The sequence below is a fragment of the Nicotiana tomentosiformis genome, chromosome 5 (genome assembly GCF_000390325.3).
Source record: "Nicotiana tomentosiformis chromosome 5, ASM39032v3, whole genome shotgun sequence".
Taxonomy (NCBI): Eukaryota; Viridiplantae; Streptophyta; class Magnoliopsida; order Solanales; family Solanaceae; genus Nicotiana; species Nicotiana tomentosiformis.
Genome location: NC_090816.1, coordinates 9347580 through 9360563, shown reverse-complemented (window position 1 = coordinate 9360563; position 12984 = coordinate 9347580). Strand labels below are relative to the sequence as shown.

Genomic DNA, 12984 nt, shown 5'->3' with positions numbered 1-12984 from the left:
GATCCAAAATAAGTAATTTTTTCAAAGTTCAAGAATAAATTAATTTTTTTTTCCCTACATTAACCTTGAAAAATGTTAGGACATAATAATAATAATTATAATAGTTACAAAACAAGACAGTGCATGGAAATTGGGAGAGCCAATTTTAATTATACATTTTGTCCACTAGCTCAATCCTCTAATCCCAGTCGCAGTTTTAGTTTATCATCATACCAACAACCGCCACTTCTGAGTACTCTGCTCCACCCACTAACGCTACGCTTTACATCTGCACCTCCACCTCATATTTCCGGTTCGTCGCCGCTGCCCTTTCTTTTTAAGATTTTTTTTTCGAGAAATGTATAAATTTAGTCGTTCACCGGACAATTTTTTTTGTATAAATATGGATATTATATGCATATAGTACATATTTTATACACTTTTTGGCTACTGATTGGTTTGCTGTGCTATTTGTTCAGGTTGCAGCTCTCGTGTCCGAATCAAAATGTCTCAAGGTACATGCCCCTAATTTTACTTCCAATGATTTATTGTTTTCTAAATCACTATCTATATGAGCTTCACAAAGCGTAATTGGTCCAAGTTCGAATAAACAAGAGGGTTGCGGTAGGTTGACAACCAGAGGAAAAAGTGAATCTTTGAGATTTGATACAGAGGATTAATATAATTGACCACAATTAATTGGATATGCAGATTTATTGATTTGTATACTTCAGACATGCAATATATTTACTTTTTTTTAGTTGAGGATCTGAGGCGGATTCAGGATTTGAAGTTTATGAGTTCTTACAACGATCTCAAGTTAATAAGTATACAATAATAACGGAGATCACTGGAAATTGTTTTTAGAGAACTAGTGGATTTCTTAGTACATATACAAGGTCAGAGCAAAAGAACTCGGGTCCACGTAAATCCATAGGTTACAGTGTAGATACATCTCTGTTGATGATTACTAGTGTTTGTTTATCAATGTATTTGTTCTGATTGTATTGGTGATTGGTGAAGCTGGTGGAGGTAAGGATGAAACAAAACCAACTATGTCTCCATATGAAGAGGCAATGGAGGCATTATCATCGTTAATTACAAAACGCAGCCGAGCTGATAAGAGCAATAAAGGCGATAGATATGAATTGCTCTTTGACTATATCAAGGTTGTTTCTCTTGTTCTTTCCGTCTCCACTTGTTTTATGCTGGTGAATTGTTGATATGCAGCTGAGTTATATTTGTACTAAAATGGGTTACAGATGCTGGAGCTAGAAGAACCAATAAAGCAGATGAAGGTTATCCATGTTGCAGGTACCAAAGGAAAGGTAATGAGTTATATTGGCTCTCTGTAGAGAGTGGCAAGTTTGAATCTTGTCACCTAGTCTTGATTGAATTTTGGATTTTGAATAATTGGGAGTTGCCTAGCATGTCATGGTGTCCTATTAGGCCTTGCTGATATCGCGTTCATTAATGTTTGCATATCTCCAACAGTTTTGAAAGAATATATTGCACCTTCGAAGTTCGAACAACTTATGTTGCAGTCTTTTATTTTCATAGCACTTCTCTAGTTGTTTTGCTTGAGCGTCGTCAGTTCATTTAACAATTATAATCCTATTTTCTCTCTTCTTTCTTTTATTTGTTTCTTCCCGTTTTATTCTTTTATTAGTTTTTTCTTTGGAAAGGATTTCCAATTTTCTTAAAGTACTCCACGTTATCAAATGCCTTTGAAATTGTAAACTATATGTATCAACTATCTTACGCTTACCTTTGGATCAGTTGACAGATTAACACTGGTTGTTGCTGCAAGTCAAATTTAAGTGCTATGCTATCTCTAGCTAAAAGTACTCTTGATATTGATCAGATTCAGTGATACTGCTCTAAGATTGTAACAATGAAAATATTGTTAAATATACTGATTACTTTTGGAAATATAAGGATGCTCGTGGCATGAATGCAGAATGGGTATACAGTCTATTCTGTGGTAATTTCTATATTTGATACTGTTCTGCGGTGTTTGAAGCATTCTTCTAATAGATTTGCTTTTGATATGCTATAGCATCACACCAGAAGCATGTTATGTTCAACCTTGTTTACTAATGGTTTGTTTTACTGATTCTTTTTTTTTTTGTTATGGGTGTTATGAAGGGTTCAACTTGTGCCTTCACAGAGTCTATATTGCGCAACTGTGGCTTTCGTACTGGGCTTTTTACATCTCCTCACCTCATTGATATTAGAGAAAGATTCCGATTGGATGGGTGAGTGAGTTTTCAGTACAGATGTTAGGATCATCATGTATTCCAAATCAATTAAAATTGAAAATTTCTTCCATCTTTTTAATATAGGTACTTAACATTGTTCCAATTGCTGTGAAATTGTGATGGTTCTATTGGAGTACTTGATTTTCGTTTTATCAATCTCTGTTTGTGAGATTGGATGTCATATAAGATATCAACTGCTAACAGACTCTTGAAATATTATCTACTTTTTTCAACCTGATGTCAAATTTCAATATTTTTAAGCTTATACTAAAGCTCGGTTGATAACTCTTTCATTAAACTTGGTTTCTTTCAGTACGGACATATGTGAAGAGAAGTTTTTGGGATATTTCTGGTGGTGCTTCGATAGATTCAAGGCAAGTAAATTAATGTTTCTTTGGAATGTTAACATATTCAATAACTCCATTCTCTGTTAAGTATTAGGCACAGATTGTTACATGTGGTAGTTCTCTTGCGGAATTAATATTCTTGATGAAACCTCAGATCCCGAAGTAGTTTTTGAAAATACGATTCAAGAATAAATTTCCCATATTCAAGAGAATTCTTGCTTAACGAATAGTGTTTGAATCTAAACCTGGTTCTTTGACTAGTACTGTTGAAAAATCCTATATCGGGGTGATTATTCTATGCTGAGTTGCCAATGGCACTTGGGCAACTCTAGTGAAGCTCCTTCCTGATGTACGGCCTGATCTTTTTCCTTCATTTGTACTTAATCCTCACTAAACTGGAAATGCCAGCACAGGATCATACATATAAATTACTGTCATCTTCAGTCTACTCAATGGGTTGTCAGTTAAATCACATTATAAAAATTAAATCTAAGATGACTTTTCAAGTCTCTATCATGTTCTTGGGCCATTTACACATTATTCATAATTCATTGGATATTTGAGTGAGATGGTTCTCATAATGTGCATATTTTATACTCATTTGATTGTTTAATGAGTGATCATTGAATAGTCGATTCAAGTTTATCACTCTAATTCAGAAATATGTGGATATTTGGTTAAAAAGAAAATTTCTCGTGATGACTAAACCATGATTATGAAAAAGGAATTTATTCAAGATAATGTACTCTGATTAAATCAGTTGAAGGCCCCGTAATATGTAGTTTTTCATCTGGAAGATAATAGGGGAGAGCCGGAGAGGTATGAGCAAATCTAGCTTGTTCGATTTTGCTAGAATGCATTCTGTTTCCACTTTTAAGGTCGTTAGGTACAAAGGATAGCCATGTGGTGATTCCAGCACAATTCATCTGAAATTCATTTTTGACATTGCTGTTGAGAGATGATATCTCGGTGTACTTTAAAATATTTATCTTTGTTGGCATTATTCCTTTGTTTACATTTGAGGAGATGGAAAGAACAAAGTGCCTGTTCTAGGTAATAACTCTTTTTCTAATGTGGGATAAGAACGACTCAGAACTTGAATTTGACAACTCTAACAGTGCTATTGTTTCCCGGAAACAGCCTCTCTACCCTTCCGGGGTAGGGGTAAGGTCTGCATACACTCTACCCTCCCCAGACCCACTAGTGGGATTTTATTGGGTATGTTGTTGTTGTTGTTGTTGTAACAGTGCTATTGCTCACATTTCTTTACAGCTCCACTGAGTCCATCTATTTTCTTCATCTAGTTGTAATTTGTAAATGTTGGTCCTGGGTAAGCCACAATTTGATTTTTCTTTTCTTGTTGACCATTTTCAAGATAGATAATGCTATGATGCTTATATTCTATGGTCGCGGTCAAGCTCCCGTAGATGTGCAAAGCTGATGATTGAAAGTATTATCATCCATCATTAGTAGCATTTCATTAAAAGAAAACATGGAAAACATGGACTAGCCTGATTTTATTCTATCAAGTCTTGCATAACATGCAACTCTGGTCTCAGATCTCCACAATATGAGAGGAAAAGTGACTATTTTCTGCTTCTAATGGATGATTTGAACTAAACTGTTTATAAACGGTGATTTTCAGTATTCCTTGTGCAGGAAAGAACCACAGATGAGGTTCCAATGCCCACTTACTTTCGCTTCCTCGCGCTACTTGCCTTCAAAATATTTGCAGCAGAGCAGGTGGGTCCTAGTGACTTTCCATGACAAAATTGGCAACTGAATATAACATTCATTATTTGGAAATGGAGTTTTGAATTCATTTTTAATTTTTTATCACAAACTAGTCATTTTTTGTGCATTGTACTGTGGTGCAGGTAGATGTTGCTATCTTGGAAGTTGGATTAGGAGGCAAATATGACGCAACAAATGTGGTACTTAGTCGACATATTGGATAATGTTTGCTACAGTGATCTATTCAATATTTCAATCAATCAGTCATTTTGGATATCCACTATGATGGTGTGTGTTATTCTTCTCAGGTTGAGAATCCAGTTGTTTGTGGCGTATCTTCACTTGGATATGACCACATGGAAATTCTTGGTTAGTGTTATTCTTCTCCGTGGTGGTTGTTTCTTCTTCAGTAATTCTAGGCAGCTGTTTAGTCTTAGATTGTCCAACTTTGACAACGTCTAATTTTTAGGATGATACAATTTAGTCACGAACTTAACATTAAATATGATTTGGTTCGTAACATTTGATTTTATCAAACTTTACCAGCACAAGCTGCCCTCATGTTTTTTTTGCATATATTTATACGTTTGCACAGGTGGAGTCTAAAAGGCTGAGGATGAGAAAGAAATCAAATGTTGGGACTAAATTTAAAATTGGGTCAAATAATTAGGGACGAAAAATGGAATCTACCCCGTAAGACTTAATATAGAAATTTTGAACAGCATTGTCTTTAATTTGTATGTGGCCTTTGTCTGTTTATCCTGCTACAACTTGACCGTGCTAGCATATTTCACTTACTGCATATAGAATGTAGATTGCGCAGTTCTGCTAGTACTGCATAACTACTGCTCAATCATTTGCGGAAAGGTAACTGCTATATGTAGTCGTAATATTCTCAAGATTGTTGGTGGATACAACAACAACAAAAAACCCAGTGTAATCCCACAAATAGGGGTCTGAGGAGGATAGTGTGTATGCAGCCTTATCCCTACCTTGTGCAGGTAGAGATTCTCAAGATTGTTTGTGGATATAGTATGTACATTACTTCCGGTTTAAGTTTTAATTGGATAAAGTGAGGATAATCGCCTGCAGAAATTTTTGTTTCTTTTACAGAATGTGCTCGAAATTCTTTAGATGGCATCTACCTCAAAAATTTGTTGCAAAATGACACAACTTTTTCTACAAGTCTTACTATTTAGATGATTGATCTATCATACTTCATTTGCATTTAAATTTAACCCAGAACTCTATTGTGTCTATTTTATGATATTAACTTGTTGGAGTATCTTGATCTTGTTTTGATTGCTTCTATCATCATGCATGAACTACTATCATCAGGAAATACTCTCGGACAAATTGCTGGAGAGAAGGCAGGAATCTTCAAGGTTGGAGGAACATCATGTCTTATAAAATTGCTTAAACAAAGTCATCCTGTTTTAGGCTTTTCATTTCATGTCCTAGTCATTTCTTTTCTTCCTCATCTGTGTTTATGCTTGACATAGCGAGGAGTGCCGGCCTTTACTGTTCCCCAGCCCGATGAAGCAATGCTTGTGCTTGAAGAGAAGGCTTCTCAGTTGGATGTAAGTCGAAATTTCTCTTATGTGATATAAGGGTTAGTTTCCTTTTGGTCCTAATGCTTATACCCTTTTCTCAACTATGACCTTTGCACTTTAGATTTCATCACTGGAACGGTGGACCCTTTTATTTTGAGGGACTTTCAGCTGGCACTTTAATCAGCTTCCGGTTGAAGTCTACAGCATAATTATAAATAAGTCATTTAAACAAAAGAATGTAAAGAGGAGAAGAACACTAAGATGGAAAAGTGACAAATGATCTGTTTCAAAAAAAGGTCACCAGTCCCCTGGGCCCTCTTCCATGCAGTGTTGCAGAAAGCGTTCGCTTCGTTGCTTAAAGCGATTAAGCGAAGTGAGGTTGAAGCGCTTCATCAGGGTGAGGCGAAGCGAGATAAGAAGCATGCGCTTCAGTCGCTGAAGCGTGAAGCAGCGAAGTGAGCGCTTTATAATTTTTTTTAAAAAGAAGCGAACTTTTAAGAAGAAAAAGAAGGGTTGCTGTTCAGACCTGGGTTTCTGTTCTTGCTACTCGGTTGCTGTTCTCGCTAGGATTTCTTCACGGCTGGGCTACTTCTTCTTCTCTTCTGAATTATACTATTTCTCTGCCTCCTTTTTCCTTCTTCAGCGTCGCCATTACTGCTGTTTTTCTTTCTTGTTCCGCATTTTCGATGTTGTTGCTGACTTGCTGCATTTTTTTTCTTTTCTTGTCTTTTTTTTTTCTTTTTTTTTTCTTTTTTTTAGTTTTTCAGTTACTTTCTTCCTTTTACTAATAGTATTAAATTTTCTATTTCCAGTTTGATAATTGATTAATGACTATTTTTGAGTTTGTGTAATTTGTTTTTCAGTTTTTTCAGTTTCAGTTTGTATAATTGACTAATGATTATTTTTTTCAGTTTGTATAATTGAAGAATATTTTAAAACTCTTGATGAAGAATAGGATTTCTAAATTTTGATACACTAGTGAACTTGGTTTTAATTTTTTTGGTTCTACGGATTGTTATGTCTTTATAAATTGAAAGATTTCCTTTTATAGGTAGTACTATTATTTATGTTGAGTTCTTGTTTATTTTGGTATTTTACTTATCTGCGCAAGCTTTATTTAGATATTTTTTGAAATCGCGGAGTTTTCATTTCCTGCATTTTAGTTTTCCAAATATTATTGTGATATTTGTAATTCAGAATCTCTTGCTTAGTTCTTTATAAAGAAAAACAATCTATCTTCAAGTTGTCAAACATGGCTTTAATGGAAGTAGATTCAAGCAGGAGCTTCAATTTAGATCAGTATAAATTTTGTGTCTTGAGCTTAAATATGATTTCAGAAAGTGCAAAATGGAAGCAAGCTATAACCAATTAGGTAGCTGTAGGTATATAAGTCTAGTGTTTATATCAGGCAGATTGTAAGTATTGCCTTTTTTAGTTGGTTGCAGAAAGTACTGTTATGACTCTTAGGCAACATTAGACCTATATATATCTAGTGTTCAAGTATCAGCAACCAACATTACAATATCTTAGCTCAAAGGTGAGGAACACAAAAAAGCAGTAACTAGTTTACTTGCTGACATTCAAGTGGGACTTCATCCAAATATGTTAACTGGATGATTAAAACTGTCTTTCAAGTTGGACAGAATGACAGATTTAGTTTAGGCTCTAAGCATGGAAAAATATACTGAAATGAAAGGTCAGTGTCGGGTTCATTTAAGAGAGAATTTCTCATGTCAAATATCTCTTATCAAATTTTCCGTCATTTAAGGGAAGAAATTCTGATCTTTGATCTCTGATCAACTATCCTTAACAGGAACAGAATTCTGTTAAGAAGTTTCTTGTTGATGTGACATGTATTGTTGATGCAGGTACATCTTGAGGTAGCTGCTCCACTTGATGCCAACGTGCTGAGTGGTTTACATCTTGGGCTAGAGGGTGAGCACCAATATATAAATGCTGGTCTTGCCATTGCATTATGCTCAACTTGGCTACAGAGAACTGGCCACGTTGAAATTAATTACCTAAAAGAGATGGTAAATGATATCTAATGCATGTTTTATACTCCGTATTCCTCATTTCCCTCCTTTTAACTTCATTTTTTGGTCTTTTTACCCCTTCGAAATAGACACATCTACCTGAGCAATTTGTTAAAGGGCTAGCAACAGCTGCTTTACAAGGCCGTGCTCAAATTGTGCCTGACCAGCTCATAGAGAGTGAAAGCTCAGGGGACCTTGTGTTCTACTTGGATGGTGCCCATAGTCCTGAAAGCATGGATGTATGTGCCAAATGGTTTTCACTGGCAATCAGAAGAGATTACAAGCAGCACAATTCCTCTGCCAGTAATCATGGACATAATGAATTGGGAACCTCGCATGATTCAATAGGGATGGGCCATCATGAAGCATCCAAGAAAAGTTCAACCCAAGTAAGCTTATCTCAATTTCATTTGAAAGTTGTTCCCAGTGACTGCCTGTAGGCACTACGTTGAACTGCAATAATATTATTTTATAAAGAGGCAAAAATACAGCGTCTTCAAAAGGACAAGCTGTGAGTATCAAACTTTGTTCAATAACTTCTATGTAATGAAATATGTCTAGCAAGGATGACCGGAAGACTATTCTTTGGATATACTTGTCTCAAAAGCACGTTCTGAGGCGAAATCCACCTTTCATTCTCACTCAATCTTTAAAAAACATGTGATACTGATTAATCTTGTTTTAATTAAAACAAGCACTATTTTATCAATTTTGTTCTAGGAAAATTTAAAACTAATCTACGTTCAATTTTCCTTCCAGGTATTGATCTAATATTCTGGATCTCGGTGCAGACAAAATAAACAGTTGTTTTATTACATTGATATCTGATGTCTTAAAAGTGTCAACAGGGTGGGGTGGGGGGTGGTTAAGCTATGATTCCTACCTTTACATTAATAACCAGAGAGTAAGTACATATATGGACATTGTTCTACACTCAATCATCGTTTTCTTTCTGAAATGCAGATTATTATTATTATTTTCTCTGCTTCTAAATCTCAGAATTACAAACCTGCAGTTTTTACTCTTCAACTGTATGTCAGTGAGGGATCCTGAACTACTTCTTCCAAGGCTGATGAGGGCGTGTGCTAGTCATGGTAATTACTTGGACACAGTCAATCTTACCTTTGAGTCCTTTAGATAGCAAAAATAAAATTCTTGAAATCTTGTGGTCATGTGATGCTGAATAATAATGATACTATGGCACGATGAGCGTAATAGTTTATGTGCAACTTTTTATGTAGTTCAAGAGTTTGACATTGAGTCTAATATTTCAGGAGTCCACTTCCAGAAAGCACTCTTTGTACCTAACGTATCAGTATATTACAAGGTGGGTGCAAGTTCCTCAACGCCAACTGATACTCAAGTTGATCTCTCGTGGCAGTTGACTCTACAAAGAATATGGGAAAACCTTGTTCATGCGGAAAAAGGTTAGAAGTCATATTAAACTTTAGTCAACATTTTAGTAGTTTTTGGAAGCTAATAATTTCTCATAGTTAACAAATATCATGGAACTAATTTTGTTCGACATCCCATGATTAATATCTCTGAGACTTGATAATAATTTTTGATAGAATCCCTTTATATTAGTAGAAAATTTGCAGGCATTTTTAAATTCAAGGTACTGTTCGTTTCAGTATGATGTGCAATATCTATCTGATTCATTGTAACTTTTATTTTTAGTGCCAACCGTTTTTTTATTTTTTAATTTTAGAAAAAAGGTTGAATATACTCTTTCTATAGACATATAAAGTTGGAAAAAGAATAAATATCAAAGTTGTTTAAAATGGAATTCTCATAACTGATCATCTAGGTTGTTTAGTGCATTAGGAAACAATATAAGTTGGGATACATTTCATATTTTTTTTGTCTCTTGAAATTACCTTCATTCTTGTTACCGAGAGTAAGCTACATCAGAAGTATCTTGTTGGTGATTCCCTACTTCTAAAATTTACTAGGGAAAATTCCTATTATCTTGGTTGTTTCCTTTCTTGCATACCTTGACCATGTCTAGTACTGTATCACTTCCTATAAAATGCACCTCAACCACTAGGTATGTTTAATGAGTAAACTTACCTTATTCTAATCAAGTATGGATGCTTCACTCTTTAATGTTGTTTATACATGCTATGGAAGTAATCTTCTGTCATATGTCCAACCATACTGTTCGAAACATTAGTGACTAACAATCCCATTATATCTCACCAAGTATGATGCGGTCGTCATTATTGAATGAGTTAGAGAAATGTGGTTTAGGGGTCATATTGAGCAACAATCTGCATTATGTTCTTTTTTTTCCGTTTATTTTTATTTAAATTGACCTCGTGGAAACTACTAGGGTGATCAACTTTTCTGTATGCTTATGTACACTGAATTGTATATTGTACTGGCATCAATTAGATATAGGTTATAAGTTATAACTGTTGTTCAACATGTTTCTGTTATCATCTTGTTTATCTGTATAAAACCCCAAATATTGCCACAAGTGTGAGGAGATTGTTGTTACGATTGGAGTTAATAGCTCTCAAACACCTCCCTTGAAATAGAAGCAAAATTGACTGCTATCATATAAGTTGTGCATTTAATTGAGCCTATTTAGTTACAGACAATGATGTGAAGAATACAGACCAAATATACGAAGAAGTAACAGATGATGCGGAAAAAGGAGCTCGAAGTTGTGAGAACAGCAAAGTGTTTGCTTCACTCCCAGTAGCAATAAATTGGCTCAGGGACACTGTTCATAAAAACCGGTCAGGTCGCTTCCAGGTAATGCTGAATCATGCGTGCTTACTGTGCATACGATGAATAGGACAACTTTTTGTCTCAACAGCAATTATGGGAAATTATTTTTATTGATTACAGAGAACTCCGTGACATACTTGAACTGAGAGTTGTAGAATTCCAATACCATTCCCTCCAACCTCCATCCAAAATTGAATTTTAACTTGTCTTCTTGTCTTGTGTAAAGTAATGTTCACTTCTATGAATAACTCTTTTACTTGTCTAACACCAACTATTATCATTAGATTCACTTTTACTATCGCCAAGGCAACTTTTCCCCTTGTCTCTTTATGTGAATGAAAATGTAGCATGTGATGTTCCCTCATTTGACTTTTAATCAATCATCTTGTCTATTTCTTCTCCTAAAAATAATAATCATGCAAGTTAAATTTGGTCATTTTGGGCTAGTCAAGTACTACGAGTAATAGACAAATAGGATTTCAGGTTAAAAATACTCTTATTGAGGTCCTTGTTGTGTAAAAGTTTCTTGTTATTACTATCATATTATTGAGAAAAGCAATACTTATTGCTCAGATTTTCTTTCTAGAGATCGTTTTCACTTTCCAGTATGCGTGCAAGAAAATCTTATACTTATTGTAAAAAAGATATATATGTATATATATATATGTCCTTAAGCACTGTCAGACTCTGTATATAGCAAACTAGTTAATGTGTCTCTTGTTTATCTAGGTCCTGGTGACAGGGTCTTTACATCTCGTGGGTGACGTTCTGAAATTAGTCAAGAAATGAGCTGCTAGCTATGTCTAATTATAGTCCCTCCATTTTCGATTCGTTCTTGCTTCTGATGTTTCAATGGAGAACGGTAAGACTCGATAGATCTTTTTGCCGTTTACTGCTGCCGTGAAGCTTCAACCTTACAGTTATACCATCTCTAATTGAGCCCCAGCTCCCATGTTCTTAGAAGTGTAAGATTGATTTTTCATGTATTAACTGCATTTTCAAGTGTATTTTTTCTAACTTCACCAAAGCATATAATATGATTTTTTGAAAATTGTTCAATTACAATTTCATATTTCTACGAAGTACCCATTCTTTGTGTGAAAAGTAGCCTTGGCGTAATTGGTAAAGTTGCTCCTATGTGACTGACTAGGAGGTCATGAGTTCGAGCCGTGGAAACAAGCTCTTGCAGAAGGCTGCGTACAATCAAGGGCGATCTCAAGTATCTGTGGGGCTTAAAGCCAAAATTTAATATGAGGCCTAAATTTTTAAAAGAAAGTTAAACGATATGTTTTTATTTAAAAGAAAGTTATACGATATCTCAAAAGCTTTTCGAGATACAAAGTGTTAATAATCCCTTTTATAGTCGATTTTCCCTAATAATTCATTTTCAATTGATAATATTGCCAACTCATTTATTCTTTCTTGAGATATTGTTAATTTTAGATAAGATTTTATAGAGCGACAGAAGTATATAACTATTGGAAACTTAAATTTCTTGGTGAAAGAAGGTGAGTAAGAATATTAAAGTGAAAGACAGAAAATATGTTGGGGTTTCTGAAATATGAAAGATCGGGAAAAGAAAGATTGACTTGGACAAATTAAGAAAGAGAGAGTAAAATTTTTACGCGTTATCTAATGAAGGAGTAAGAAGTGAAAAATTAAAACGTTAGAAAAACTATTCATCTATTTATGTTTAAGTTAAATTATTACTTTATTTATGTATCTAAAGAACTTTCTTTCCTTTTATATTAAAAACTCTACTTTTGTATTAAAAGTACTAAATATTATTTTTTTAAATATTTATAAACCTATTATTTTTAAAAAATGGGCCCCCCAAATTGGGGCCTAAGGCACAAGCTTTACTACTCAACACATTAGAGTCGGTCCTGCGTGCAATAGTTCCTTATGATCCGTCGTATAACAAAGAGCTTAGTGTACCGAACGGCTTTTTATATGTTCTTTGCATGAGAGACCTTTTAAGTTCCAGCAGTATGTGACTTTTTTCATATGATGTATGTGCAGCAACTGCATTTTCTAGCCTTTTTAATTTCTTTTTATTTTTATGGGTGAAACTATTCTTAGATGCCCCACATAGATGAACATCTAGACAGTGACATACCAAACTCATTTTACTTGAGACAGAACTAAAGAGGTAACTTCCATCCCCGAATTTGGAGTGAATTTTGTATTTACTTATTAAAGTATGCAGTTCGCGATACATTTTATTATTATGAAAATGAAATACAAAATACACATTAGTCGAACTCCTTTGACTTTCTCATTAGTGTTATTCATGAAATATTACGTATATTTTCCACAGTGTATTACAAATGCC

General features: G+C 34.6%; 1 protein-coding gene across 3 annotated transcripts; it reads left to right on the top strand.

Annotated features, from left to right (window-relative positions):
- The first annotated feature begins 135 nt into the window (after window positions 1-135).
- Window positions 136-11731, top strand: LOC104107628 (folylpolyglutamate synthase). 3 transcript variants are annotated; one of them, XM_009616478.4, is made up of 17 exons: window positions 136-292; window positions 459-494; window positions 1003-1148; window positions 1242-1307; window positions 2128-2237; window positions 2554-2614; window positions 4247-4330; window positions 4465-4521; window positions 4630-4690; window positions 5660-5706; window positions 5824-5901; window positions 7743-7907; window positions 8000-8299; window positions 8926-9004; window positions 9185-9337; window positions 10513-10673; window positions 11379-11731. In XM_009616478.4, exons 2-17 carry the CDS (start codon window positions 485-487, stop codon window positions 11436-11438), a joined length of 1638 nt encoding a protein of 545 aa, XP_009614773.1. In that variant the 5' UTR covers window positions 136-292; window positions 459-484; the 3' UTR covers window positions 11439-11731. The 3 variants fall into 3 exon arrangements, with proteins under 3 accessions (XP_009614773.1, XP_009614772.1, XP_018630148.1); XM_009616477.4 differs by having other exon boundaries at window positions 10507-10673; XM_018774632.3 differs by lacking the exons at window positions 136-292; window positions 459-494; window positions 1003-1148; window positions 1242-1307; window positions 2128-2237 and having other exon boundaries at window positions 4233-4330; window positions 10507-10673.
- Window positions 11732-12984: the final 1253 nt, after the last annotated feature.